The sequence below is a fragment of the Brachionichthys hirsutus genome, chromosome 17 (assembly GCF_040956055.1).
Source record: "Brachionichthys hirsutus isolate HB-005 chromosome 17, CSIRO-AGI_Bhir_v1, whole genome shotgun sequence".
NCBI lineage: Eukaryota > Metazoa > Chordata > Actinopteri > Lophiiformes > Brachionichthyidae > Brachionichthys > Brachionichthys hirsutus.
In genome coordinates this window covers 10,566,495-10,591,550 of record NC_090913.1, presented here as the reverse complement: position 1 = coordinate 10,591,550, position 25,056 = coordinate 10,566,495, and the positions used below count along the sequence as shown (strand labels likewise).

General features: G+C 45.7%; 3 protein-coding genes across 3 annotated transcripts; all 3 read left to right on the top strand.

Annotated features, from left to right (window-relative positions):
* Positions 1-43: 43 nt before the first annotated feature.
* osbp (oxysterol binding protein) lies at positions 44-5,677 on the top strand. The gene is made up of 16 exons (XM_068751465.1): positions 44-177; positions 304-512; positions 664-826; positions 951-1,062; positions 1,157-1,355; positions 1,445-1,559; positions 1,692-1,749; positions 1,846-2,013; positions 2,109-2,354; positions 2,562-2,682; positions 2,827-2,930; positions 3,041-3,136; positions 3,496-3,680; positions 3,753-3,982; positions 4,120-4,158; positions 5,113-5,677. The coding sequence occupies exons 1-16, from the start codon at positions 44-46 to the stop codon at positions 5,253-5,255; spliced, it is 2,322 nt and encodes a 773-aa protein (XP_068607566.1). The 3' UTR covers positions 5,256-5,677.
* Positions 5,678-6,135: 458 nt separating this feature from the next.
* Positions 6,136-9,807, top strand: casp3a (caspase 3, apoptosis-related cysteine peptidase a). The gene is made up of 6 exons (XM_068751296.1): positions 6,136-6,267; positions 6,523-6,662; positions 7,990-8,118; positions 8,211-8,386; positions 8,590-8,701; positions 8,796-9,807. The coding sequence occupies exons 1-6, from the start codon at positions 6,215-6,217 to the stop codon at positions 9,023-9,025; spliced, it is 840 nt and encodes a 279-aa protein (XP_068607397.1). The 5' UTR covers positions 6,136-6,214; the 3' UTR covers positions 9,026-9,807.
* Positions 9,808-10,184: 377 nt separating this feature from the next.
* stox2a (storkhead box 2a) lies at positions 10,185-23,010 on the top strand. Its single transcript, XM_068751150.1, has 5 exons — positions 10,185-10,536; positions 16,936-17,088; positions 18,844-19,242; positions 19,357-21,361; positions 22,223-23,010. The coding sequence occupies exons 1-5, from the start codon at positions 10,185-10,187 to the stop codon at positions 22,422-22,424; spliced, it is 3,111 nt and encodes a 1,036-aa protein (XP_068607251.1). The 3' UTR covers positions 22,425-23,010.
* Positions 23,011-25,056: the final 2,046 nt, after the last annotated feature.

Genomic DNA, 25,056 nt, shown 5'->3' with positions numbered 1-25,056 from the left:
TGCTTTCTAGAAACTTGGACCAGTGAAACCAGAGACCTTTGTGATGTCAGAGCCTAAACCCCCTACACCGAGCCCCGGAGACACATACAAAGGGTGGCTTTTCAAATGGACAAACTACGTGAAAGGTTATCAGCGGCGCTGGTTTGTTCTGAGCAATGGCCTGCTGTCCTATTATAGGTAAGATGCATATGATTGATTTTGTAATAAGGGAAGAAGAACAAGTCTTGCCTAGCAAAAAATATGATTTGTTTCTTCGTTTAGCGTTGATGTAGAAACTACGTATTTGACTTCATTTGTCTCCAGAACGCAGGCAGAGATGGCTCACACATGCAGAGGCACCATCAACCTGGCCACGGCCAAGATTGTTGTGGAAGACTACTGTAACTTTGTCATTTCAAACGGGGGGCCACTGACCTATCACTTGAGGACCTACTCGGAAGTGGAGCGCCAGCGGTGGATAACGGCTTTGGAGCTCTCCAAGGCAAAGGCTGTCCGCCTGCAGGTGGAATCTGGTGAGCGGTGAAAACAAATACGGTGGAGAACGAAGGATGTGGAATATTAAAGCCCAAACAGATGAGACATGCCAGATGTGTTTCTTTTGTATGTGTAAATTATTTTCTCATTCATTTTTTTTTTGGCATCCTCTCTTCTTCTCTCCCACAGATGACTCGGGTGACGATTTCACTGTATTGCCCGCCATTGCAGAGCAGGATGAAGGTCGCTGTAAAGCAGATGTCCAGTCCACCTTACGCGTGCTACGCAGCAAGGTGACGGACCTCACCACCTGCAATGATCTCATTTCCAAACATGGCTCTGCCCTCCAGAGGTATGGATTGTTACACTCAGCTCTTCAGTATTTTAGAAAGTAAAAAAAATGAAAGAAAGGTGAATGTAAATATTTCTTTTGGCTGTGGATTTGTTCACGTATTCCTTTATTCCATGCACCACAGGTCTTTGTCAGAACTGGAGGGGATTCGTGTTGAGGGGGACATGGGGGAGAAGATCAGACAAGTCACAGAGAGAGCCACGCTCTTTCGAATAACATCTAATGCCATCACCCATGTAAGTTACCGAAGTAGAATAACTGCCGACGAATGCACTTTATTCTTCTTTAATCCGGCTGATGTATTCCACTTGATTTTGAATGCTCCCAAAGGCATGCAGAGACTTCCTGTCCTTGGCCCAGAACTACAGTACGCGCTGGCAAAAGGCCTTACAGGTTGAAAGAGACCAGAGGATGCGTCTGGAGGAGACTCTGGAGCAGCTGGCCAAACAGCACAACCATTTGGAAAGAGCTTTCAGAGGAGCTACAGTCCTCCCGCCTTCATATAGCAACCCGGCCTTAAGTAACAAACGTACGGCTTGCATCCTCGCGTAAACTCGTCTCTTTGGAGTCTTGATGTTACTGAAAACATGCCCACCCTGAGGTATCTTCCCACTGCAGGTAGTGTTTCAGGAAAAGATGACGCCAGTGATGAAGATGATGGCAGTGAGTTCTTTGATGCTATGGAAGACCCAGCAGAGTTTATTACTGTCCCTGCTGATCCCAAGTATCACAGGTCTGTCGGTTTTTGTGTTGTTTATGGGTGTTTTTTTTATCTCGACTTTTTTTTTGTCTGATTTTTCAGTGATTTTATTTCCTTAACGAACATTGTTGTCAATTTTATGCTTCTTTTGTGACACCCCTCAAGGAGATCTGGCAGCAATCTGAGCGGGATCAGTAGTGACACTGCAATGGACGACCAGTCAGTAAATGTGTGTTAAGTTGCGTGTTCTGATTTTAATGCGGTTGTCGACGTGTTACAGTCACATGACCATTAAGGCTTGTTCCTTATCGTCTTCCAGTTCGATGAACTGTCTTTGGCATCCAATTCAGAGTCTCCACAGCCACTTGAGGTCGAACCGGTGAGACAAAGACGGGCTCGTATCCCAGACAAGCCCAACTATTATCTCAATCTGTGGAGCGTAATGAGGAACTGCATTGGAAAAGAGCTCTCAAAGATACCAATGCCTGTGAGACATTTTTACTCTTGTAGCCGCTAAAACCAGCTTCTTGTGACCTTAATCAGAATTAACTGGACTTCCCGTCTTTGTGGTGCTTATTTTAGGTGAATTTCAATGAGCCCCTCTCGATGCTGCAACGTCTCTCTGAAGACCTGGAATACTACGAGCTGCTCGATAAAGCTGCCAAGTGTCAGAGCTCTCTGGAGCAGATGTGTTACGTGGCCGCTTTTACGGTGTCTTCCTACTCCACCACCGTCCACCGCACAGGGAAACCTTTCAATCCTCTGCTCGGAGAAACCTTTGAACTTGACCGGCTGAGGGAGTGTGGCTACCGCTCACTCTGTGAGCAGGTCTGTGGAATACACATTAGTAAACATGTTTAAGTACATATACTTCAGAATGACACTGACGTAATGGCAGATTCCAGCACGACAAACATGCTTGAAGTGTATTCGTGCGAGAACGTTCATTTGACTGGATTGTCTTAAGGCTTAAGCCATCACGTTACTGAAATGTAAATCTGTCTCTCTCGCTCCACTTCCCTCGACTCCTCTCAGGTGAGTCACCACCCGCCTGCTGCAGCTCACCATGCTCAGTCTGAAAAGGGCTGGACTCTCAGACAAGAAATAACCCTGTCCAGCAAGTTCAGGGGAAAATATCTCTCGATTATGCCTTTGGGTGAGTGAGTCGAGACCAAATAGCAAGTCATGGGAGTACAAATACAGACGACTGTTTTTTTACATATACAATTGGCCAGTTACATTTAGTAGTATAAATGTAATTAGGTGAATGCTCTAACATAAATCCCTGCCTACCTCCCAGGTTCGATCCAGTGCATATTTGACAAAAGCGACAATCACTACTCTTGGAAAAAAGTGACTACAACTATACATAACATCATTGTTGGAAAATTATGGATTGATCAGGTGAATCCACAGATTCACGGCACTTCTTACTAACGAAATTGTGTTGAGATGTCCCGTAAAGTGATATTGATTGTTTTTAAAATTAATTTGCTGTATTTCTCCCCCTGCAGTCGGGGGAGATCGATGTGGTGAACCACAAAACAGGAGATCGCTGCCACCTGAAATTTGCCCCCTACAGTTACTTTTCCAGGGATGTACCGAGAAAGGTGGGCTTTCTACATGCAGCCTCAAGCAGATGTTCCGATCATAATCTATATTAATGATTCCCACAATTCCGGGTTTTGACTGGAAGGCTTACTTACCGTAATTTAAATGTTTTAGCACAAAGGTCATTGTAAGTGCAACTAGACCTTTAGACCTTCCTCGGTGAGCTTATACCTAAATAAACACACGAAACCGAACGGTATAAACTTTGTGGAAGTTAAGTTTATTGCAGTTTATTCTTAAATGTATTTACAAAGTTGTAGCCCCGTGGGGAGGTTGCTGAGTATAAGTTGACTGTAAAACTGCTTTGTCAAATTTAGGCTCTTTGATTACACTTGAATAAAAGGTGTCGGTCTCCCAGGTTACAGGTGTCGTCACAGACAGGGATGGGAAGGCCCATTATGTGCTGTCAGGAACCTGGGATGAGAAGATGGATTTTTCCAGGGTAATGCAGAGCAGTAAAGGTGAAAACGGCACCGAAGGAAAACAGAGGACCGTCTATCAGACCCTTAAAGCCAAAGGAATCTGGACGAAGAACCCTTTACCGTGAGTTTGATTTAAATAAGACTGGCGAGTATCTGCAAAGTCTCAGAACTTTACTGGTGACCTCTTTCACAGAGAACGAGCAGAGAGCATGTACTACTTTTCCTCGCTGGCCTTGACCCTCAATGAACCCGAGGAGGGAGTGGCACCCACAGACAGTCGACATCGCCCAGACCAGCGGTTAATGGAGGGCGGCCAGTGGGATGAGGCTAATGTAGAGAAACAGAGGCTAGAAGAGAAGCAGCGCACAACCCGTCGGGAGAGGGAGAGGGAGTCTGTGAAAGCCGCCGGCTCGCCTGAGGAAGGTAAAAGAAACAAACACCGTTCTGACATTCATATATTTGTCTTGTGTCTCTGTCCGATGTGTTTCATGCATTCATCTTTTTTTCCACTTGATGCATCCTGGAATACATTTTGTGATGGTCTCTATTTCATCTCTAAGCTGTCACTGAGGATGCAATCAATGATCCACCCTTGAAAAGCAAGTACTCCTCTTTCAGTCTTTCCTAAGATAGCTTCCGATATACAGTACACAGATCTACACAACGGTGTCCCACACAGTAACACTTCAATTACTTTTTACCGTGTGTTCATCCGTTTCTGCTCTGGTAGCCGTTGCGGGGAAAGGCTGGTAGAGAATTCTGATTCTTTGAATCATAGGTCCATCTTGTTTTTGTGTTTGTGTTAAGCTGACACAGAAGATTCCTCCTCCCATACACCTGTTGCATGCAAGTATCGCCTTCATTTCATTTTCTGCTCTTTGTATCTTCGTCCTGAGATTATTCCAGCCTTTTACCTGTTAAAACTCAGACATTCATCTTTAATTTCTCTATTTCAGCCCAATATTGGATTTTGATTGTGATGAAACAGTTTTCCTTTATCATTTCGATCGGCTCTCCCACCTCCACATGCACTGCAACTGTTTAAAAAAAATCTAGCAGCTCAATCTAGATTAAGAAGCGCTCTGCTCATATCGTTTCGTCTTTACATCCTTTGCAACTCGTTCTCTCTCAGTGGAAAACAAGGAAGGTCCTCATGGAGCTCAAGCCAAAAGCAAGTAACGGCGCTGCTCTCCGTTAGCTCCTTATCTCCCTTTTGCTAGTCCTTTGAGAACCTTGTAGAAACCTGTGGTCAGGCTGCAGAACGAGCCCAGTCCTGCTAGGCTGCTTGTGGTTTAGCTTCTTGTGTGTCCCCGATCCGCCGGTGCTGGGCAGCATGATTCTGTCCACCTCACTGGCAGAGAGGAGCGCTTACAAGTTTGGATTTCAGTTTTGTTTAAGGAGCATCTGAGGATCAGGACATCAGAAACACAAATATTTGTATGTCAGCATCTTAATTAAAGCACAAGGTGTTGTCATGGCTCAGTAGCCTTTAAGCCCTCATATCATGTCGTTCTAAAGCTTGTTTGTAAAATATTGTATTTCTTCTCCTTTAGGCACCCATCAAGATAATTATCAAGCATTGTGGTTTGAGAAGTTCATCGATCCTGCATCTGGAGAGGCCTTGCATGTCTACAAGGGCGGCTATTGGGAAGCAAAGGAACAAGGCAGCTGGGACATGTGCCCTGATGTCTTCTGATCCCACAGTGACTGTTTTCAGACAGAAAGAGGAGACTGATTCTACATCAATGGAAGTCTGGGATCGAAGGATCAACATTTCTTCAGTGTTTGCAGCGTCGTCTGACCCCCCCCCCCCCCCCCCCCCACTCTACTCCTGTATTTCCAGCAGTGATTTTTCTCATGCTTAATGAGGACCTGCTTGTATTGATTTATCTTAATAATACTGCATTCATTTCTTCTGATCTTTTTACCAATGCTTTCTAAATGATTTCTAAGAATATCTATATTAATTTGTATACACGTATGAAGAGCATCTATGCTATATCTCTCCTTCCCATGATTTATTGTTCATGTATATCGTTTTGATGATTTGACTGATAAACGTTCAACCTCTGATGTTTGTTGTTGAAGAGTTTCATTCATTTTGTGAGTTTTGAAAATCTTTCCTGAACAATGTAATCACCAGTAATTGTAAATAGACATTAAATTGTCCTTAAATTAAAATATCCATATATATATATATTTATCAATATTAAGGTCTGAGTTAAAATCGAATGCATATATTTCATTATTTTATATTTTTTAGAGTTTTTGCTGACTTTCAAAACAAGAGAAAGTTTTTTGAAAGAGGAAAACTATAATGATCATGTTCAATAATATAAAGACCCTTTATGAAGATCTGAGAAAGCAGGATAAGCAGAAAAATAAGGCACTTTAAATGTATTTGCAAGGAATAAATAAAAACTAATAAAATCTATTTATTGGGGCTTATTTTTAAACAACTCCACCCTCACGGCAGAAGAGGGTGCCTGAAACGAGCGCATCTCCGCGTGACGTCAGCATCTTTGTGTACTTGACGGGCGCAGCTAGCTAGCTTACGTCCTGTTGTTTAGCCGGCTGCTGTGAGTGCGTGCTTGTCGTACTCGGTGGGGAGAAAAGCGTTCATCTTTTAACGGGTGCTTCTCTTGGTAAACCAGCATGTCGGTAAACGGCGAAGACTTCACAGATGCAAGAAGAGGCGATGGACAAGAGTGAGTCGCGGTTAATTTAGCCAGTTAGCTCTCTGCAGCTGCCGCAGCTAATTGCCATGATAAAGCTTTCCACTTCTTGTCCTGTTTGTTTTGCATTTCCTTTCACCTGCTAGCTATTAGCTAATTTATTCTGGCCTGTAACACTTCTTCTACCTCCCCAAATTGCCATTAGCTTTTCTTTTCTTTTTTTTATCTATGACTTCTATCGTTGAAGCTGCTATTCAGAGACGGTTGTTGTGGCTTGTTGTCCCTCAGGTCCACGTCGTCTTCGTCTTCCTCTGCCGCCGTGGACGTGGACGCCAAGCCCAACTCCCACAGCTTCAGATACAGCCTCAAATTCCCCAGCATCGGCCAGTGCATCATCATCAACAACAAGAACTTTGACAGAAGAACAGGTTGTTATTTGGGTCTTTTTCTTTGGCCTGTTTATCTTCAGATGAAACGCATTTAAAATGTATCCGATTATTATTATTGAGAACTATTCTGCTAATAGATTTCTTGTTTTTCTTTGCTCGCTATGACTATTACTCGTCTCATTATCCATTTAGGTTCTGACTTATTTGTTATATTCCTTACACGCTCACTAGTAGCTTTTTCCTTTTGCGTCTCCAGTTGGATAAATACATTTTGTTTGGGGATATTCCTGTCGGGGACACTGCAGGATTGGATTCCTTCCCTCTCACATTGCAGGTGGAGCTGTCTGTTGTTTTCTATCGACGTGACGGCTTGATGCAGGGACTGCGTGAAACCTTCTATTGACCTCGACTATCTTTTGCAATGCATGCTTGAAAAACTGAAGCGCGATGTCTGCTAACATTGAAAGGCCCTTTATTATAAGGCTCAGACGACCTTGGATGTTAAAGCAAACAAAAGCACCCATGGTCTGCTCGTTCTTACGGGAAAATTATCATATTTTCTTGTCCAACTTGCTTTTGAGAAACTCATCTGGCGAGACTGAGCACGCGTGACTGCTCGGTTTTACGGAGCGCATAATAATCCGTGTGCAACAGATCATTTAGGCATGTGCTTCCAAGTCCTTTTGATAATTTACACTTAAGGTTAAGATTCACGCACACCGAGATGTAATTTGAATATCCCATGTGAATGTTTCCTAGAAAATGGAATACAGCATTTTGTTTATAATTTTGAATTGAAAGTTAGCAGGTCACTTGTGCTCCATAATGTCATTTTAACAGATCCAGGAAGTTGCAAAGGTTACTGTAAAGAGGTCAGGTGCTCAGTCCTGAGTCTTATGACTCCTGGCGCACCGGATAGATGGTGACGCCTGCCGGCGCCAAACATCTTTTAGTAATGTTTGGGTGTGGGCGCAGTGAGATCGCGTGTCAGTCAAACCGGATGAACTATACGGGAATACCTCTGAGTAAAAGGAATTCAACCATTGTTCGTTTTATTTATCACACCTGGTTAGATGTCTTCTCTTATTCTGGCTGATCAGGCTTAGGATATGTGAAGCTTTTCTGAGGTAACGAGGCGTTATGCACAAACGGGCGGGTGTGTGTGTACACGCATGGTTTGGCAGGCTTTTTCTGATTATGTGAAGATAAGTCAAGTCATATGTTGTGTCAGAAAACATTCTGGTCGCAACGTAACTGAGGAAGAGGGGAGGTGTTGCTCCACACAAATTGACTCCACAAACCTTCACATTTTAATTTTTTATTTCCAGCAACCAGAATAAATCTCACTTGTTTTTTTTTTTTGCAGGCATGAACCAGAGAAATGGGACAGATGTAGATGCAGCCAACGCCATGAGTGTGTTTGCGAAGTTGGGTTATAAAGTGAGAATTTACAATGACCAGACAGTTGATCAGATGAAGCACGTTTTATCTCGTGGTAAGAGCGATGCTGGTCTAGGTCTAAGGACTAAGGACTCTGCCTTGCGTTTCATCTTGAACAGAATTGTCGGTGCGTTTCTTTGTTGACAGCATCAAAGGAGGATCACGGCTGCTGTGCCTCGTTTGTTTGCGTGTTGTTGAGCCATGGCGACGAGGGTCTGTTCTTCGGTACGGATGGCTCGATAGAGCTGAAGTACCTGACATCGCTTTTTCGAGGTGATCGCTGCAGATCGCTGGTCGGGAAGCCGAAGCTTTTCTTCATCCAGGTGTTGTATGAATGAGTTTTTTCTTTGTTTTCATCAATAACTTACCAAGGGTTTTGCCCATTAAAATGCAGTTTATTTTTGTTATTTTGGGGTTTCTCCATATTTAAATTATATGGCCGAGACCTGTTTATGAAAAGTATCATGAGAAGTAATTTGCTGTAGTTTGCCTTGATCCCATGTTTTATTGCGATCACATTGAGCAGGCTTGCAGAGGCACTGATCTGGATGCAGGCATAGAAACTGACGGTGGAGATGATGACACTACCAAGATTCCTGTGGAAGCTGACTTCCTTTATGCTTTCTCCACAGCCCCAGGTTAGTACACGGACACGGACTTCCTGTGCACTTACTCTTCCTTTTTATTTATTGTTTAGAAGCCTCATTTAATCTCTCCCTCGTCTGTCTATAGGCTACTACTCGTGGAGGAATACCATGACTGGGTCCTGGTTCATCCAGTCACTCTGCGATTCGATTGGCAAATACGGAAAAGAATTGGAGCTGCAGCACATCTTGACACGAGTCAACCACAAGGTGGCGGTTGAGTTTGAGTCGGTTTCCAATTCACCGGGCTTCAATGCGAAGAAACAAATTCCTTGCATTGTGTCGATGCTCACCAAAGAGATGCATTTTTACCCATGATGCCTCTTCTGGAAGACGCCTTCACCCTCACCAGCCTTTGTCAACAGAAGAAGGACTTGAGGATACGTTTGTGAATTATTTAGTTTACACTTTCAAGAAGAGGCATGTCGAGGTTCTTTTCATGTGGGGTACAGTTCTGAAATGTAAGGCATTTATTATAATAATAATTTGTGTTCTTTACACAAGAAACAAAACCGTGATTCTTACAACAAAAGAGAGGAAGCACTTGATCTTGTAATTGCATGCTCATAGTTTGTTACCAGGACATGCCTCTTTGCTGTTTACACCCTATACATTTCAGGAAAAATATTTTTTTCAGGAAAGTCTGTTAAGTCATGAAACTCGAGATGTACCTCCTGCACTCCAGCATCAGCAGGTTTTATGAGTTTGTTTTAGCATGTTTAAGCAACACAAAGGGATCGTGCGTGTCGTATCTGTGCCTGTTTCTTCACATGCAGCTTTTATTTTTTCAGGCAGGAGTGTAGCGACTATTGTTCTGCTTAAAATAAGCCTTCACTGGAGGAGGAGCTCTTGAAGTGTTGCGTGAACACTTAATGCGTCAATATTGACTTGTGGCCTCTTAAAATAGGATGTTATTTAGCCACAAGCATCCAGTAGGCTGTCTTGTTTGACTTTTTTTTATAAACTGCGACTCAGTTGGAGACTTACCTCCTAGCATGCGTGAGTCTTTTGAGGAACATTTAGAGCTGTCAGTCATTCTTGAACAGAGTTTCATGTCCGCATGTTTGATGTATTTCTTCTCATAAAATAAATTGACAATTTGGAAGCCTTTTTATATTTGATGTTGGGGTTGGTCATGAAGTTCATGGCTGTGGATTATCATAAAGCAAAATGTCATTGTGTACTAATCCGATTCATTTGTGAGTAATTATGCAGTTTTTATAGCATTTTTTTTGGAATCTTTCTCGCTGTTAAAAATATTTCACTTTTTGACAATCCGTTGATGCACGACATGTTTGAAATGAACGAGTCGCTCCTGAACGCAGCACAGTCCTCTCTCTCCCACTAACCGCTAGGGGGGGCTCCGCGTCGGGTCGGGATCCCCGTTCATCCACGGAACACTTGCTGCAGATTCTGGAACAGCAGTTCTCTTTCATTTCCACGTGGAACAACAAACTTAACCTTGTTTTACGCAAGAATGGAAAAGTTAACTCGGGTCGCTCCGCGCTCTCTGGCGCTGGTCCTGTCGCAGGTTTGCCCGGATGATGAAGAAGAGGAATCCCCATCATCATCATCACCACCGGCCGTGCGCTCTGTAAAGTTCCACCATCACTGCGGCTACGAGGTGTTCGCTAATTTTAAAGCCGAGAACATGCAGCTCTTCTGGAACCAGGCGCTGACGCACGCGCTGTGCGGGATCTTCTTCCTGGGATGGATCGATGAGCGCGTCCTGCTGATCCAAGGGAACGAGGTCCATCTCCAAGTCCTCAGGAGCGGCTGGACCCGGCGGACCCTGAAACCGCCGCACGGCTTTCACATCAAGCGCGTAGGTGGGTTTGTGCGTCCGGAACAGTGAAGACGCGCGGAGAGACATTGTTTCACTTTAGTTTCATCCACGTGTTCGGAAACGATGTTTACTTTTGTGTTGTTGCAAAATATCTGACAAAAGGTTTTTAAAGGTTTGGATCTTAAGGGTGCTTTCACACTGCCACTGTTTGCTCCCCTTTAAACGGACCAGAGTTCCTTTTCTCGGATAAGCAAAGCAAAGCAAAACAAAAAAAACAAAACACAAATCCTCTAGTTTCAAGAAATAAATAAATGAAATACCACTCAGTAGCACGAGAGTGTTAGAATTACAAAATGCATTAGATGTAGCATGAACAAATCAAACTAGACAGCACACAGTCCTCAGCCAAGGCTGCTCAGTTTCTCTAAAATATGAAAGTACCTAATAAAAATAATCCCATGAGATATTTTGAAGATTAAGACAAGTAGAAACCGCATCAGGGAGGCCTCTTGCATGGCTGCACACCTGGATTTAGGGTGTGTGCACCTTCCTGCCTTGAATCCACCATTAGAGTTTCCTGCAGTGACTTTAATGACCAGAACATTTGAGCATGAGTCCCAAAGATCAAAAATATGATCTGCTAACTTGCTGCCTCTCTGTCCGTGCAGCTTCTCAGTGTTTGGCACGCGTTGTCCTCCCAGACGACAGTCTGACTTTTTATCATGTATAAATACCACGTCTGGCTCTGCTATTCCTTTCATGTTGCATTTCCAAGCCTCGAAGGCGACTAAATATCATCTTTCCTTTCGTTTTCTGTAATTAAGAGTTCAAATATATTTTTTTATGCATCTCCGCTTCCTCTGTGACTCAAGGCAACAGTTCAAATGGGAGGTTGCATGAAACCAAGTCGTAGCTAGTCTGATGAGAGGAGCTCACCTTATAACCTCAGCCGCTTCATAGCATGAGGACTTACTCATGCAGATATGAGAGCCCGGACTTGAGCTCAGTTTTAGTCCAGTCCCAGCATTCCCACACTCGTACTCATCTATGTCTGCCAAGGCTATAACTCATGCATGTGCTGGGACAGGTTTGTAAGTCTATCTGCTGCACCGCGCCGCTAACCCGTGTGCTTACACAAGTATGTGTCTGTGCAAATGTGACAAGGTGTGTAGCATGTCAGAGAGCCCCTTATTTATGTCTTCTGCACAATAGAGCTCAGTCTACTTTATCAATTCCATCAGAGTGAAACATCAACCCGAAAAATCAGGAAGGATTTAGGGAGCAGGGTGGAATCTTCCACGCTTGTTTGTTACTCGAGCCTCAGTCAAAGCATTCATTATTAACGTTTTGCACGCGTTGATGTGTCCGAGGTGCAAAAGTTTCCATGTGTCGATTGATTTGGATTTCAAAGCTTCAGCGTCTGCAGGTCTGTTAAAGGTCCAAAGGTGACGTCGCCGTATTCACACTCCCGAGGCAAACATTGATAAGCTGTGCGATGTTTTGTCGTACGGCTGATAACTCGACAGGCAATATAACTGCAAAACCAACAAAGCTCATGTGCTTCTGTTCAGGATACATGCCAGCTCTATTTTTTTCGGTCCGCTGTGTTGGATGCCAGCAGGAATCACAGTAAACTTAGGTGTTAATCATTAACTACAGAGCAACAGGTCAAAAGGGGCTGTTCATTCACGAATACGTTGAAGGCAAGCATTTGGAAAGATATAAGGCAAATTATGTCTTTATTTCGCAAGATTTTTTTGTATGTTTTAATCAACACGTGTTACGCAAAAGACAGCAAAACTCACTTTACAGACTTTGCTGTTGCAGATAAATGAGCATTCATGCGTGCCCACTGAAAGCAAAATGACGGAGAATTGCTGGGTTGATATGTTTAGACAGAAATTGTGGCTGCTCAGATTTGTTGGGGGGGGGGGAGTTTTTAAAGTGATTAAACGAGGGATTTTACATCCGTTGCAGCAGGCTATGAACAATAGAATGGGAGGAGAGACGGCGCGGAAGGAAGGAAAAGACAGGAAAGTTCAGGAAGACACCGTTGCACTGCCTTCCCTGCCTTCCCTGCTGTAGCTCAGGCCTCCGTCGGAAGGAAAGGGAGGATCCCGCTAAAGCATTGGGGGGGGGGGGGAATGTGAATCCTCTTCTTCAGTCTGTCCGAGAAAAATATGTGTTGTCGTAAATGTTCCACTGGAGGGCAGACCATCAGTAAAAAAAAAAAAAAAAATGGGCCTGATCGAAGAGAAACGGGCCTCAAATCCTTTCTTGACAGCTCGTGAGTCAGGACGGTGGCGTCCGTCTGCTGACACGTTCACGTAGACGCCAAAGCAGCGTCAACAGAGCCGTTGAGCTTCACACAGAAGTGTCCTGATGAAGTTACTGTCAGAGCCGAAGAGCCGCCGACTTCCCGCTCATCGGGTCAACATCATAGTTTTGATTCTGCAAAAGTTTCTCCGCTGGACTCATTTGCAAATGTTAACCTGTTAGCGCTCCGGCTAAAGGTCGATGGCATGATCGTACCTGTTGAAGATTGACATGTCGGCGTTGTCGCTATGACAATCCTCACGCACAGTACATCTGAAGCATTTTCCCTGTCAAATGGCCAATGCGTGCAGGTGCGGGTTCGATTCCAGCAGCCCCCCCCACCCTGCCTTTTTTTGTCTCTCTCCAGCTGTTACGAATTGATTAAATTATGGATTATTCCAGCTCACATTGTGCATCCTAGTGTGCAAAGTGTTAAAAGAGCTCCACGCTTATTCCCTGTCCACACCAAGAGGCTTGGTCTGTGCGGCGTCTGTCTTGAGTAACTGGCACTTTAAGGGAACAGCATTCAAAGGTAACAGCTATGAGATCATCCGCTTGCGTCGTCATGGCAACAAAGGCTGTTGCAGCACTGCTTAGAAATAAAATGGCTGGCGTGGTGTCAGCCCCCCCCTCCTACTCCTTCCCTCTCCTCTTTCTCTTTGGTATCAGTGAACTGGAGCAGATTGGTTGTGACATCGCCCCCCCCCCCCCCCCCCCCACTTCCACCGTCCTGCCCTCTCACTTTGCTCCTTCTCCTGTCCGTTCACACACATGTGAGTCAGCAGGAGTCGGTAGTTTCTCTGGACGTGATCAAGGTGATGCTTTTGGGATTTAAAAAAAGCTCCAACCAGCATAATAAATTGAAACAAACGGTAATCAGCACCTTTTAAAATGGTTGTTGGCCCTGTCAAGGCCCGGTGAGACACAAAAAGAGGGTGGTCGGTGCAGGTTGAAGGCCCCCCCCCCCCCCCCCATCCTTCCTTCAAAATACAGAGTTAGTAAAACAACGAGAAAAGGAGGGAGTGGAAATTCAGCCTAAGATTCCGAGCCGGAGCTTTCCCCGGATGTCATCAGAGGGTTGAATATTTTTATTTTTGTTTGTCTGAGTGCTTGTGTGTGTTTGGAGCTGTTGATATTTGCTCTCCTTTCCGCCTTATGCATCTCTCTCTCTCTCTCTCTCTCTCTCTCTCTTCCTCGCTCTCCCTCTTGCATCCTCTCCTCCCCTCCCCTCAGCCTCAATCACCCAGACACAGACGCATGCATGCTCACGCAGAATCGCGCGCAGCAGGCGGATGCGCGCATACATACTTTCTCTCTCTCTCTCTCTTTCTCTCACACACACACACACATTCACACACACACACACACACACACACACACACACATGTACACTCACACACCCTTCCTGGAGGTGCTGGGAGCAGCTGCAGCATTAGCGTTGAAAGAGATTTGCCGTTGACTGGAGTTTGCGTCCCTCCCCCCCCTCCCTCACCCCCACCCACCCCCCTACCCCGTTAATGAATGGATGCTACGACGATAGGCTCGGGAGCTTCTGCTGTTGGATTGCGGGAATCGGTGGATATCTATTCGTGATTTTATTTATTTATTTCTGCGCTCTCCATTTTTTCCCTCCCCACCCTCTCTCGGCGTGCTGTTGTCGAAAGGACGATGGGGTCTGGTGCTTGATCGGATAAAGATGGAGGTGAACGTGGCGTCTCCGGGGCTCGGCGTACTATCGAGGCTTCACTGGCCGTTAGGGTGAATGGAGCTTTGATTTCTGGCCCTTTTTAAGCGGGCTCTTTTGTTTTCCGGGGATCGGTCGAGCACTCCTGTGGTGAATTGAGCTATTGTTGAAGACCGGGCCTCGTATGCTTTGAATCTCTGGCTATCCATCCACCCCCCCCCCCCCCCCCACCCTTCTTTCCTTCCCCGTTGCCTTCTACTCAACGGAACGAGCGGATCCTTAAGCCTCCATTGAAATCTTTCCTCGCCGTCCTCCTTGCTTCCAATGCCCCATTTCCCTCATCTCTACCCCTGCCCCCCCCACCTCTCTCCTGCTCCCTCCTCCCACATCAGAGCGACTACGTAATGTGCCTCCCTACGCATGCAAATGGGGATGCTACAAATGGTGGCCGGGACTGATGCCGATGAAAGGGTGATGCCTGGCGCAGTCACCTGCGCCTCCGCCGCCGCTGCCATCGCTCCAGATCAGCCCGGGAGAGCCCGGCGCCCGATGACAACCGCCCGCCGTGCCAACACGTCCGTTTGTAGCTTGCCCGTGGATGTAAATGAGACGTGTGTGCGTGTGTGAAGGTGCACACTGGTTCCTGCCATGTCTGGTGTGTGATCGCTCTAGCGGGACGTTCTTACTGATGCGGGGGAGGCACTGAGCCTGAGGTTGGTCGACCTCCCCCTGCACACACCCCCCTTCCCCACCTCCCTCCTTCCTTCCCTTTCCTCCCCCCCTTCCACTCCACCCACACCCCCCTACCCCCACCCTGCACACCTTATCCCAGAAGCCCCCCCCCCCAGGGTCAAGGCCACCTGGTAAAGGGGTCACAATGAAGAAGACCCGAAGCAGCAATCTGCGGCGGGCTTGGCCCAGCTCGGAGCTAACGGAACGCCAGTTGGAGCACAGTCTCGCCCGTAGTGAGAAAGACATCCGTGCTCAGAAGCAGCATCTTCCCACCCCTCCTCCTCCTCATTTCTCTCCGTCCCCGCCAAGCTATCTTGCTCCAGGTGAGTCTGACACGCCCACCAACAGAAGCTCCGCCCTCTCACTATGCGTAGAGGCTGCTCGAAGTTAGCAAACGTGTCGATTGATTTGCAGTGGCCAAGGAGAAAAACTTCCCTGTTTCATGATGTGGAATATTTAGAATGATTTGATCTAAATCATTTGGTCTCCCAGGGGGTGTCCAGATAGCGACATTTCATTCTTACTGACAAAATGTGAATATCTTCTACATTCACTGGTCCATATTTAAATGACTCAAACTGGTGGTAAAGCACGTTCATCAATTATGGATCATTTTCAGCAGTGTGCATAAAGACAATGACGATTTACAGTCAGCTGATCGGAAGTGACACCACTTGTGTTTCGCTGGTGCCAAACTTTGTGACAGATTTATACTTTGATTGTTTGTTACGGTGACACCGCAGCACCTTGTCGCCTTTACACCGCCCCCCCCTTTTTGTCCTACCTATTTGCATCATTTCTTGCTTCCTTTCTAAGAGCTGAAATACTACAGCGTCTTTCCCTCCTCCCCCCCCCCCCCCCTCCCTCAGAGATTTGCTCTGTGTATAACAGACACAAGCTAACACAAAGGGACAATATTTTTTTGGGGCCCAATTCGCTGCCAGATCCAGCTTTTCTCCCGGTTGCCTTGTCGAGCTAAAGGGGCCTACGATGCTGAGCAACGATAACGTCATCGTGTTGCTTCGCTGACCGTTCGGGGGGGGAGGCAGGGCCCTGCACAGACTCCAGCCCAGGGACAGATAGCGGCAAGCCAAACTGGCCATCGGAAAGGCCACGTTAACCGTGGAGAGAGTCTCGACGCGGTTTCATGCGACCGTCTATCAATCACCAGATTTAGGTCAGAGGACGGTCTCGGTCTCTGCAGCGATGGATCCAGTGTGCTGCTCTACAACCTTTTAAGCGGGGCAGATGTTTGCTCTCGGAGGGGGCTCGAAACCAGGCCGTCTTGCTCGTAGCGTGATCTCGCCGCTCGCTGCTGCTGCTGCTGACAGCAAAGCCAGCTTAATTCAACAAAGGCAACAGGGAATTTCATGTGTGTAAGCTCCCAACGTGGCGTTCTGTTACACTTCCGAATGGGCTTGGTTTTGATTTCTGCAGCGTTTTTTGGGCTCAAGCGATCGCTCTCTCGGGTCGCGGCTGCTTGAAAACAGGCCCGTCTCGCTTTTTGTTCGCCTTCCCAGCCATCAGGTGGAAAGAGAGAGGCGAGACGGAGAGCGGAGGGGTGGAGCTGCCCGTCAGACGGCGCGCAACCTGCTGCCGTTTGACCATTACATCATAGCTTCACACGCTGCGCCTGCTGTTCATTCATGAGCTCACAGTTGTGCTTGTGCCTCCTCCTCCTCCCTCCCCCTCCTCCTCCTCCTCTTGCAGGTGACGTGTCTCCAATCAGTATGTCGCCTATCAGCCAGTCACAGTTCATCCCTCTGGGGGAGATCTTGTGCCTGGCCATCTCTGCTATGAACTCTGCCCACAAACCGGTCAACCAAGAGGCTCTGGTGGATCACCTCACTGCCAGCTTCCCAGGTACGCCCCTCTCAACTCCTTCCTGAGATGGACTGCACTAACCCATGATTTTATTTTAAGTACACCATGTGACGTGTCGATAGAAAATCAGCACTGATATACATACATATGTGTGTGTGTTTTATTCTCTTCTGATTTGCCGCTTCTCGCTCTACGCTCACCAATATTTTTCCGATATTCCGTCAACATTTCTTTTTGTGATTGAAAGACGAGCCCAAAGGATCAAGCGATGAACTGCGTAGGTTCCAAGCATCGATTGATCCCCCCCCCCTCCCCTCAGAGCGCACGTCGTTACATGTCATCGTGTGAAACTTTGCAGACATTGTCACGTTTTCCGCAGCAATAGAAGGAAAGGACAGTTCTTTGATCAACAGAAAACTAATGTGTTTAATTATCGTTTGGAGAATGATTTTTATTTTTACGGCGAGCGTGTCATGCTCATTTTTCTGATGTGAGGATTCGATGCTTTTTCTGTCATGTGTCATAGTAAATGGGGAAAGAACCTCAACGTTTGTTCTAGTGTTTGGGTAAAATAAGACATTTGAAGATGTCGTACGCGCTCAGGAAATTATGATGGACATTATTCACTTGCTTATTTATAAAAAAAAGTCCACCCTTATTTGGATCTTCTACTGAAATTATTTAGTTTCGATTATGAAACACCGACTTCCTACATTTGCCTATTGTGGCTATTTTCACAGTGAAATTCATCTCTCCTGCTATACGGTCTCCGAGAGGACGAGGTGAACCTATACGTTGCATCATTCCTGTGTAAAAGGCTATGAAGGGGTGATGCAATGTAGGGCAACACATCGCCTTATGAGACAAAGGTCTCAGAGCGTGAAAAGTTCAGCTGTACAATGACAAGGGTTGTGGTTTCTTTCTCTTTTACATGCAGTACCTGTTAAATGTTTTCGACTGCGTTTGTCTGTTTGTGTGTTTGATTGTTAGCAGGATTACGGAAAAACTGCTGGATGGATCTTGGTCTAACTTGGAGCCCATTACATTTTGAAAGCGATCTGGATACAAAAACATCTGGATTTTCCAATTGACTTATAATGGAGGCTTTCAAAAACAAATATATATATATATATATTTTCTTTTAAATTATTGATTCAATTCATTCACCAGAAATCCCGGTCATAAAGGGGTCCGATGTAAAATGTCTTCTGGATCAGATCCAGAATGAGGTCAGGAAAAATATTACATTTTAGCATTAAAACCCATTTATGGATTCAAAAATCTGTCAGCATGTGGACGGTACAAATCCACGTAGGAGGGGAATGAGCTGCTTGGCGGAGGTCTGTGCTCTCTGACTAATGGTATAATTATTTATTTTCACATTTTACTTGTATGCTAATTCTGGTTCTGATGTGAACTGATTTATATTTTAAATGATATTTAAAGTCAAGTAAACTTAATTTTGGTCATTGAAACATCATGCATGTTGCATATTACATTAATAATAGATCAGTTTTACATTGTGCCACAAAATAAATCTCCGGATTTCTTTTCTAGATTTTTTTCCTCCCATTTTTTCACCTTCTCCAAGATGTCCCTATGTCTCAAGGTTGATTTATTGTAATTTATATGTCACACATGAACCAAAATGTGTCCCCAGGTCCAGTGCTGGACACAGACAACAGTCCTACAATAAGTAGGAGTTCAGCATGTCCCGTGCTTTCAACAGTTTTGACACAAATAACATTTTGTAATTGTCCTTTAAGCTTGAACTCTGTCCGATCTGTCCTGCAGGCGTGCCTACACCCAGCGCAGAGGTTCTGCGACATACCCTGAACATGTTGGTGCGAGAGAGAAAGATCTACCCAACTCCTGAGGGCTACTTCATTGTCACTCCCCAGACCTACTTTATCACGCCTTCCCTCATCAGAACCAACAACAAGTGGTACCACCTGGATGATCGGCTACCAGAGCGGCAACCGCAACAGTCGCAGCAGAAACAACAGCAGCAACAATGCACCTCTCCTCAGTCTGGCAACGTCACACCGTCCACACCCGGCTGCTTGAGAGAGAGGCCTCCCCGCAAGAGTCACGGTGACTCATACAACTCCTATCGCGAAGACTCGTCCAGACAGCATGCCCCTGCGCTCCAAAGCAAGTCTCCCAAGGAGCACAGGGGCGACTCTTATCAAAGTAAGCAGCCCAAGGACCACAAGAGCGGGGATCCTCCACCAGGCACCTCAACCAAGGAGCACCGCGGTGAACCGCCATCGTACCCATATCCCCCTCCTCCCACGTCCCCTCCAGCCCAGCAGCTGCTGCCTCAAGATCTCGCCGATAAGAGCAAAAGCATCACTTCTTTCCCTTATAAAAGTGACACTCTGACCAAAAAGAAAGAAGGAAGTGGTGGGAGTGTCGAGAAGCAATCCAAGAGGTTTGGTCTCAGGCTGTTCAGGCTGAGCTTCAAGAAGGACAAAATGAGACAGCTCGCCACCTTCTCAGCACAGTTCCCCCCGGAGGAGTGGCCCCTTCGCGACGAGGAGGTGCCGACCACGGCCATTCCCCGTGAGGTAGAGATGGAGATCATTCGTCGAATCAACCCCGACCTGACAGTGGAGAATGTGGCGAGGCATACGGCGGTGATGAAGAGGCTGGAGGAGGAGCGCATGCAGAAGAACAAGGCAGGGTCTTCGGCCCAGCACAGTGCCCGCAGCAGGAGGGGGAGGGGACACAGGCGAGCCCCGCACGGTAAGTCCCGCTCCCACAGCAAGCCCAGAACCTCCAGGGGAGATCCGTCCGAGGGTTCAAACTGGGACCTCTTGTTCATGGAAAGGGATTACCGCTTCTTTAGCCACTCGCTAGTTCGCTCGCCTCGGGAGGCCATGTACACCGTGGAACGCCGGCGAAGTGGCGGTGCAACATACCTGGTCCACAGCAACCCCAACATAACCGAATCATCCTGCCCAGTTACCCCTGAGTGGGATGTGTCTGGGGAGCTGGCCAAGAGGCGGACAGAGATGCCCTTCCCCGAGCCTTCGCGTGGGACCTGCCAATCTCGCGTGCAAAGAAGTCACAGTCACAATCAGGACAGGAAGTCGCGTCACGAGAGGTCGGATCAAGCTAAGGAACGCTCCCGGTCCATGGACAACTCCCTCAAGGGCCCATCGTTGGGGGCACCAGAAGACTTTGAGCCCAGTCTGGAGGAGCGTAGTCATTACTACACTGATGATGGCACCCTGCGCGCCACGCAGAAGTCCTCCCACTACTCAAGGATCATGTTCTCTGCTGCTAAGTTCCACTCTGATTTTAATGTGCCTGATTTGGGGAAAGGGAGTTTGGACGAGTCGAGGATCCGGAGTACGATAGAGAGGAACAAAAGCAGAGACAGCTTGCCAACATACAGTGAGCTAATGGGACTTTCTCCTAAGCCCTCTACAGATGAGTACTTCCAGTGCAATACGTCAAATGAAACAATCCTAACTGCCCCTTCGCCTCAGGCAAAATCAGAATATGACACATTAACCTCATCAGGGGGACTCCGAAAGGGCTCTCCGGCTGACCGTCAAACGCCTCACCTCACTTCTCCCCACGCGATGGAGTACAAAGAGGACTCGTCGGCAGCAAAGGGACAGAATGGCTCGGTTCGACTGACGCCAAGCCAGACGCCAGAGCCGGTGCAAAATGCCCGCTTGACGCCGCACCAACACAACGTAGATCCCGGAGGGGGAGGAGGCAGTATGGCGAGCAAGAGGAAAGAGATCTTCAGCAAGGACACTTTGTTTAAACCTCCACACAATGCCTTGCCCACAGGCTATGTGGACAGCAGCTACACCAAGTCCGGCACACTGCGGAAAGCCTCACATGCCAAATCAACAGAGGCCCTAGACAATCCTGAGCCCCAGCAGCCTTCCAATTCAGCCAGTTCCTCGGCGTCCCCTGCAGTTTTACAAGGCTGCTTAGAGCCAACGCTCCCCTCCGCCTCCTTTGACTATTATAATGTATCAGACGATGAGGAAGAGGACGAGGCAGAGGAGGACTCGCACAAAGAGTTGGCAAAGGCAGAGGAAAGCAAAGACCACGGGGAGGTAGGCGGTAACGGTGGAGGCAGCGGCGTTGGCGGGGAGGGAACCATGCAGTGGCTACTGGAGCGGGAGAAGGAGCACGACCTGCAGCGGAAACTGGAGACCAATCTGACCTTACTCAGCCCCAAGGAGACGGAGAACAGCAGCAGCCAGAAGTCGGCCCACTCTGCCCGGCTGGACAGCATGGACAGCAGCAGCGTCACGGTGGACAGCGGATTCAACTCCCCCAGGTACGAGCTGTGTGCTATCACGTAGCATTCTCTGATTGGCTGCAGCGAACCAGATATTAGCATGTACAGTCTGTGCGCTATAGTTGAATTTAAACTAAGGGGGTTTCTTTTCCAAACTTCTTCACATCAACGGCCTCTAATATGACAAAATTCCTCCATAGACCCCGTTTGATAAAGTTTCATCGCAGGATTCCTGCTCTGATCAAGAGTTAGCCTTTAGATGTTTTATTTAGAGTGTGAATAAAACCCATAATCAGAGTTATCCGACATTCTGCTATTGTGTTACTCATGAAGGGAATTTTAGTGAAATATAATACTGATATTTCTTGGGTCTGGCGGGAACTCCCTGAAGGATCCCCACTTTTGATCATGATGTAACTTAAAACTACTTTTTATATCATCCAGCTGCTTCTCTACGGAGGGTTATTAGCCAAGTTGTCTCACATGATCTAACACACAGTAATTTATTATCGCCTGTGTTATTGTTGAAATATAAAGGATGCTTAAAATTATGCCGTGGCTGTGTGAAGATCTAAATACTGGGATTAAATCTATGAGGAATGAATAATGTAACATGAACATTTATGTAAGGAATGCTGAGCATGTGCCACGTATTTATATAAATATTATATTAACATGATTTATTTATTGCTCCTTTGCGTCACCTTTTTTTTATTCTCACAATAATAAATCTTTTTTTCACAATTGACGCAAAATATTTTGAGTTTAAATCGTTTTATTCCTTTTTAGCGTCACCACTTATTGCTGCACAAAATGTGCAGATTTTTTTTTTTTTTTTTTGTCACCTGCTTTTTTTTAAATTCATCGTTCATTCATGACGTTTTGTGGTCTCTCGTCCAGGACACGTGAAAGCCTTGCATCCAACACATCCAGCATAGTGGAAAGCAATAGACGGCAGAATCCGGCGCTGAGCCCGGGCCACATCGGCACCAGTAGTATCGGACTGCCGTTCAGCTTTCGCGCCATCCCGGAACCCCCCACCACGCAGCCTGAGAAACTCCAGAAATCATCGAACTGCCTGGCCTCCATCACAAGCGTCTAAAGGCAGTGCGGACTGAGACCCGACAGGTGGTGGAGGATAGAGGAAGCGAGGCGTTTCTCCATTTTTACCCTTGCTTTCCTCACACTCACACACACACACCCACACACACATGAACACACACATCTTCAGACTCCTGAGAATCCATTTACTGGGACTGTTACAAAAACAGGCATGGCTTCAAGAGACTGTTCACACAGCTTCAAGAACTTTACTGCAAAAAAAGAGAAGACAACTACAGAATCTCAAGACCGCTGTAGATGAAGAAACCTACCCGAAGTGATTTTTGGTGACAACGGACTCCAGTTTGGCTTATATCAAGATTCTTAAATATTGGTATTGGGAAGTAGTAGCCTATAGGATTCAAGTTACATTTGGAAATACTGAAAACTTTTTATATTACTTAACAATACATGTCCAATTAAATGTTCTCTTTCCTGAAATAGCGTCAAAGTTCTTCAGGACAATTCAATGTATCAGCACAATGTGGAGACAATAAACGTTGATCCTGAGAACAAAGAATGAAAGATATAAAAACATGCAAATGATTTATGTATACTCGATACTTTTGATATCCTAATTATTATAATGGTGGTATTAAAGATGCTATGTGACCAAAACTGATGTTTGGACAACATGATCTGCACCTCACCCCCACACGTGCGTCACATATACTCCGATCTGCCTCGCCACGAGGGTCGTTCAGTATCTTTTATTCACACAACAGGATCCAAAAGGAATATGCAGGTATTTGTCACGCGGTTTGAGTGTTTAGGCGACCGTGATTGCCAAGCAAAGTCACAAAGGATTGCAATTTATGAACAAACTTTCTGTTTTTCACCTCTGTAGTCCTCCTGATGCATCATGGGAACTGAAGGCAGAATGAGTTGATTATTACACCTTGTAATCAGCAGCTGATGCTAATCAAGAATCCATTTTATACATCCAAGAGAAAATAGTTCCCTTATTGAAACTACACCTTTTGTTTTATAGTTTAACAATCTTGATAATTTGTTAATAATTAAAGTGCATTTTAAGCAAATATGGGTTTAAACAAATCTCCAATTTCATATTGTAAGGAAGCCTTGCACATGATACACTGTGGGAAATGTAGGCAGAATGAATGTGACTCCAGTTACTGCTTTTTCTTGCTTTTTTGTGTCGAAACTGCATCATTTTTATTGGCTGAACTGATAGGGAGTTCTGAATATTTTAGTTTGAGTTTGATTTCACCGTTCTATAGCTATGTATGGCAAAGAAAAAGTGTTAATAATATTGTCAGAATACTCAAATTAATCTGTGATGTTCCTGTTCTGAATAACTTGGGAATCTTTCAGTGCAATAGTGGTGCGTTCACTGCATATAGTTTTTCTTCCAAATCCAATGCAATGAACTTCAGACATTCAGTTTTTAAAGAGATAGTCCAATTGAAATTGTACATAAAAAAACAGGTTGATTAATGGGTCGATTGCCTGCAGTTCTCTGGAAGAACCGAAGATGGAGCCAAAGTTAAACCACTGGAAATTAAACTTTTTTTAGGAAAAAATAAATTGTCTGTATTTCACGCAGAGCAACTTGTGCTGTCGTCAAAACGTTGCAGTCATTCATTTTGATTCGGAAGAAACAGTTTTGGAATAAAACCATTTCGAAGCACCTATTTGGAAAAGCGTGAACTGGGCGCCCTCTAGTGGTCAACCAGCGCATAGCTGGCAGCGAACAGCTGGAGGCGTGCGCCCGACGTGTGACACCTGAAGTACAGGTAAGTGGCCTATCCTCCAGATACCACCAAAACTCTGAGTTGAAAACGGGCCCTGAGTCAAAAAAAAAACAACAGATTCTTTATTTTGTAAAGTAAATCACAGCAGTCATCCAGGAAATGAAGAGGCATGTATTTATTTATATTTCTTTATCTGTGTGTATTTTAATGACTGATGCAGATGACATCATGTCAGTGTCTCTGCCCTAGAGATGTGGAATGATTAAAAACAAAAACTACAGTGGATCGGGGGTCACATTGAGCTTGGCACATACAGCAATGCATGTTTCAACTTAAAAACATGAAGTTTACAGACAGCCACGCACATTATATCTGTGTAATCTCCTATAACACACACTTACACAATTGCATTTTAACGCAGAAATGATGCAACTCGCGTGCACTTTGAGATTGGTCGACTTTGCACACAAGGGAACTCTGACTTCACTTGTATTCGGGGAAATGCACAGAAATGAGGTGTGTTTCTGCAGACATGGAACCGTGTGTGTGTGTGTGTGTGTGTATCGAGCAGCAACAGAAAATGACACAAACACACATGCACCATTTACACCATATTACAGACTACATTTCGCATATTTAAAAAAACAAAATGATAAAACCATTCAAGTTCTCCAAACAAATGAAATATGCTGCCAAAACAAACAAACAAACAAACTCGAAATACGCTCCACCGACAGTCTGTGCAAGAGCATAGGAGCAACCTCAGGTAGCATACATTTGGTGGTAAGGCAATATTGTAGTTCCACAGGACTAGTGCTGTTGATGCAGCGTGCCGTTTGCACGCTGGCTGCCTCCTTTTGAAAACCTGTCCTTCCATCTGTAATCATCCGTCACTCAGTGTGTTTTTATTTTTAGCAC

What these genes read in the sequence shown, in the direction of transcription:
- stox2a (XM_068751150.1), top strand. Translation starts at nt 10,185, where the DNA reads ATGGAAAAGTTAACTCGGGTCGCTCCGCGCTCTCTGGCGCTGGTCCTG. An exon ending in CAGGGGCGACTCTTATCAAA is followed by an intron (nt 19,243 to 19,356) that starts GTAAGCAGCCCA and finishes CGTCCCCTCCAG; the next exon opens with CCCAGCAGCTGCTGCCTCAA. An exon ending in AGCGGATTCAACTCCCCCAG is followed by an intron (nt 21,362 to 22,222) that starts GTACGAGCTGTG and finishes TCTCTCGTCCAG; the next exon opens with GACACGTGAAAGCCTTGCAT.
- casp3a (XM_068751296.1), top strand. Translation starts at nt 6,215, where the DNA reads ATGTCGGTAAACGGCGAAGACTTCACAGATGCAAGAAGAGGCGATGGA. An exon ending in AGAAGAGGCGATGGACAAGA is followed by an intron (nt 6,268 to 6,522) that starts GTGAGTCGCGGT and finishes GTTGTCCCTCAG; the next exon opens with GTCCACGTCGTCTTCGTCTT. An exon ending in TGCTTTCTCCACAGCCCCAG is followed by an intron (nt 8,702 to 8,795) that starts GTTAGTACACGG and finishes GTCTGTCTATAG; the next exon opens with GCTACTACTCGTGGAGGAAT.
- osbp (XM_068751465.1), top strand. Translation starts at nt 44, where the DNA reads ATGTCAGAGCCTAAACCCCCTACACCGAGCCCCGGAGACACATACAAA. An exon ending in CCCGGCCTTAAGTAACAAAC is followed by an intron (nt 1,356 to 1,444) that starts GTACGGCTTGCA and finishes TTCCCACTGCAG; the next exon opens with GTAGTGTTTCAGGAAAAGAT. An exon ending in CTGCAATGGACGACCAGTCA is followed by an intron (nt 1,750 to 1,845) that starts GTAAATGTGTGT and finishes ATCGTCTTCCAG; the next exon opens with TTCGATGAACTGTCTTTGGC.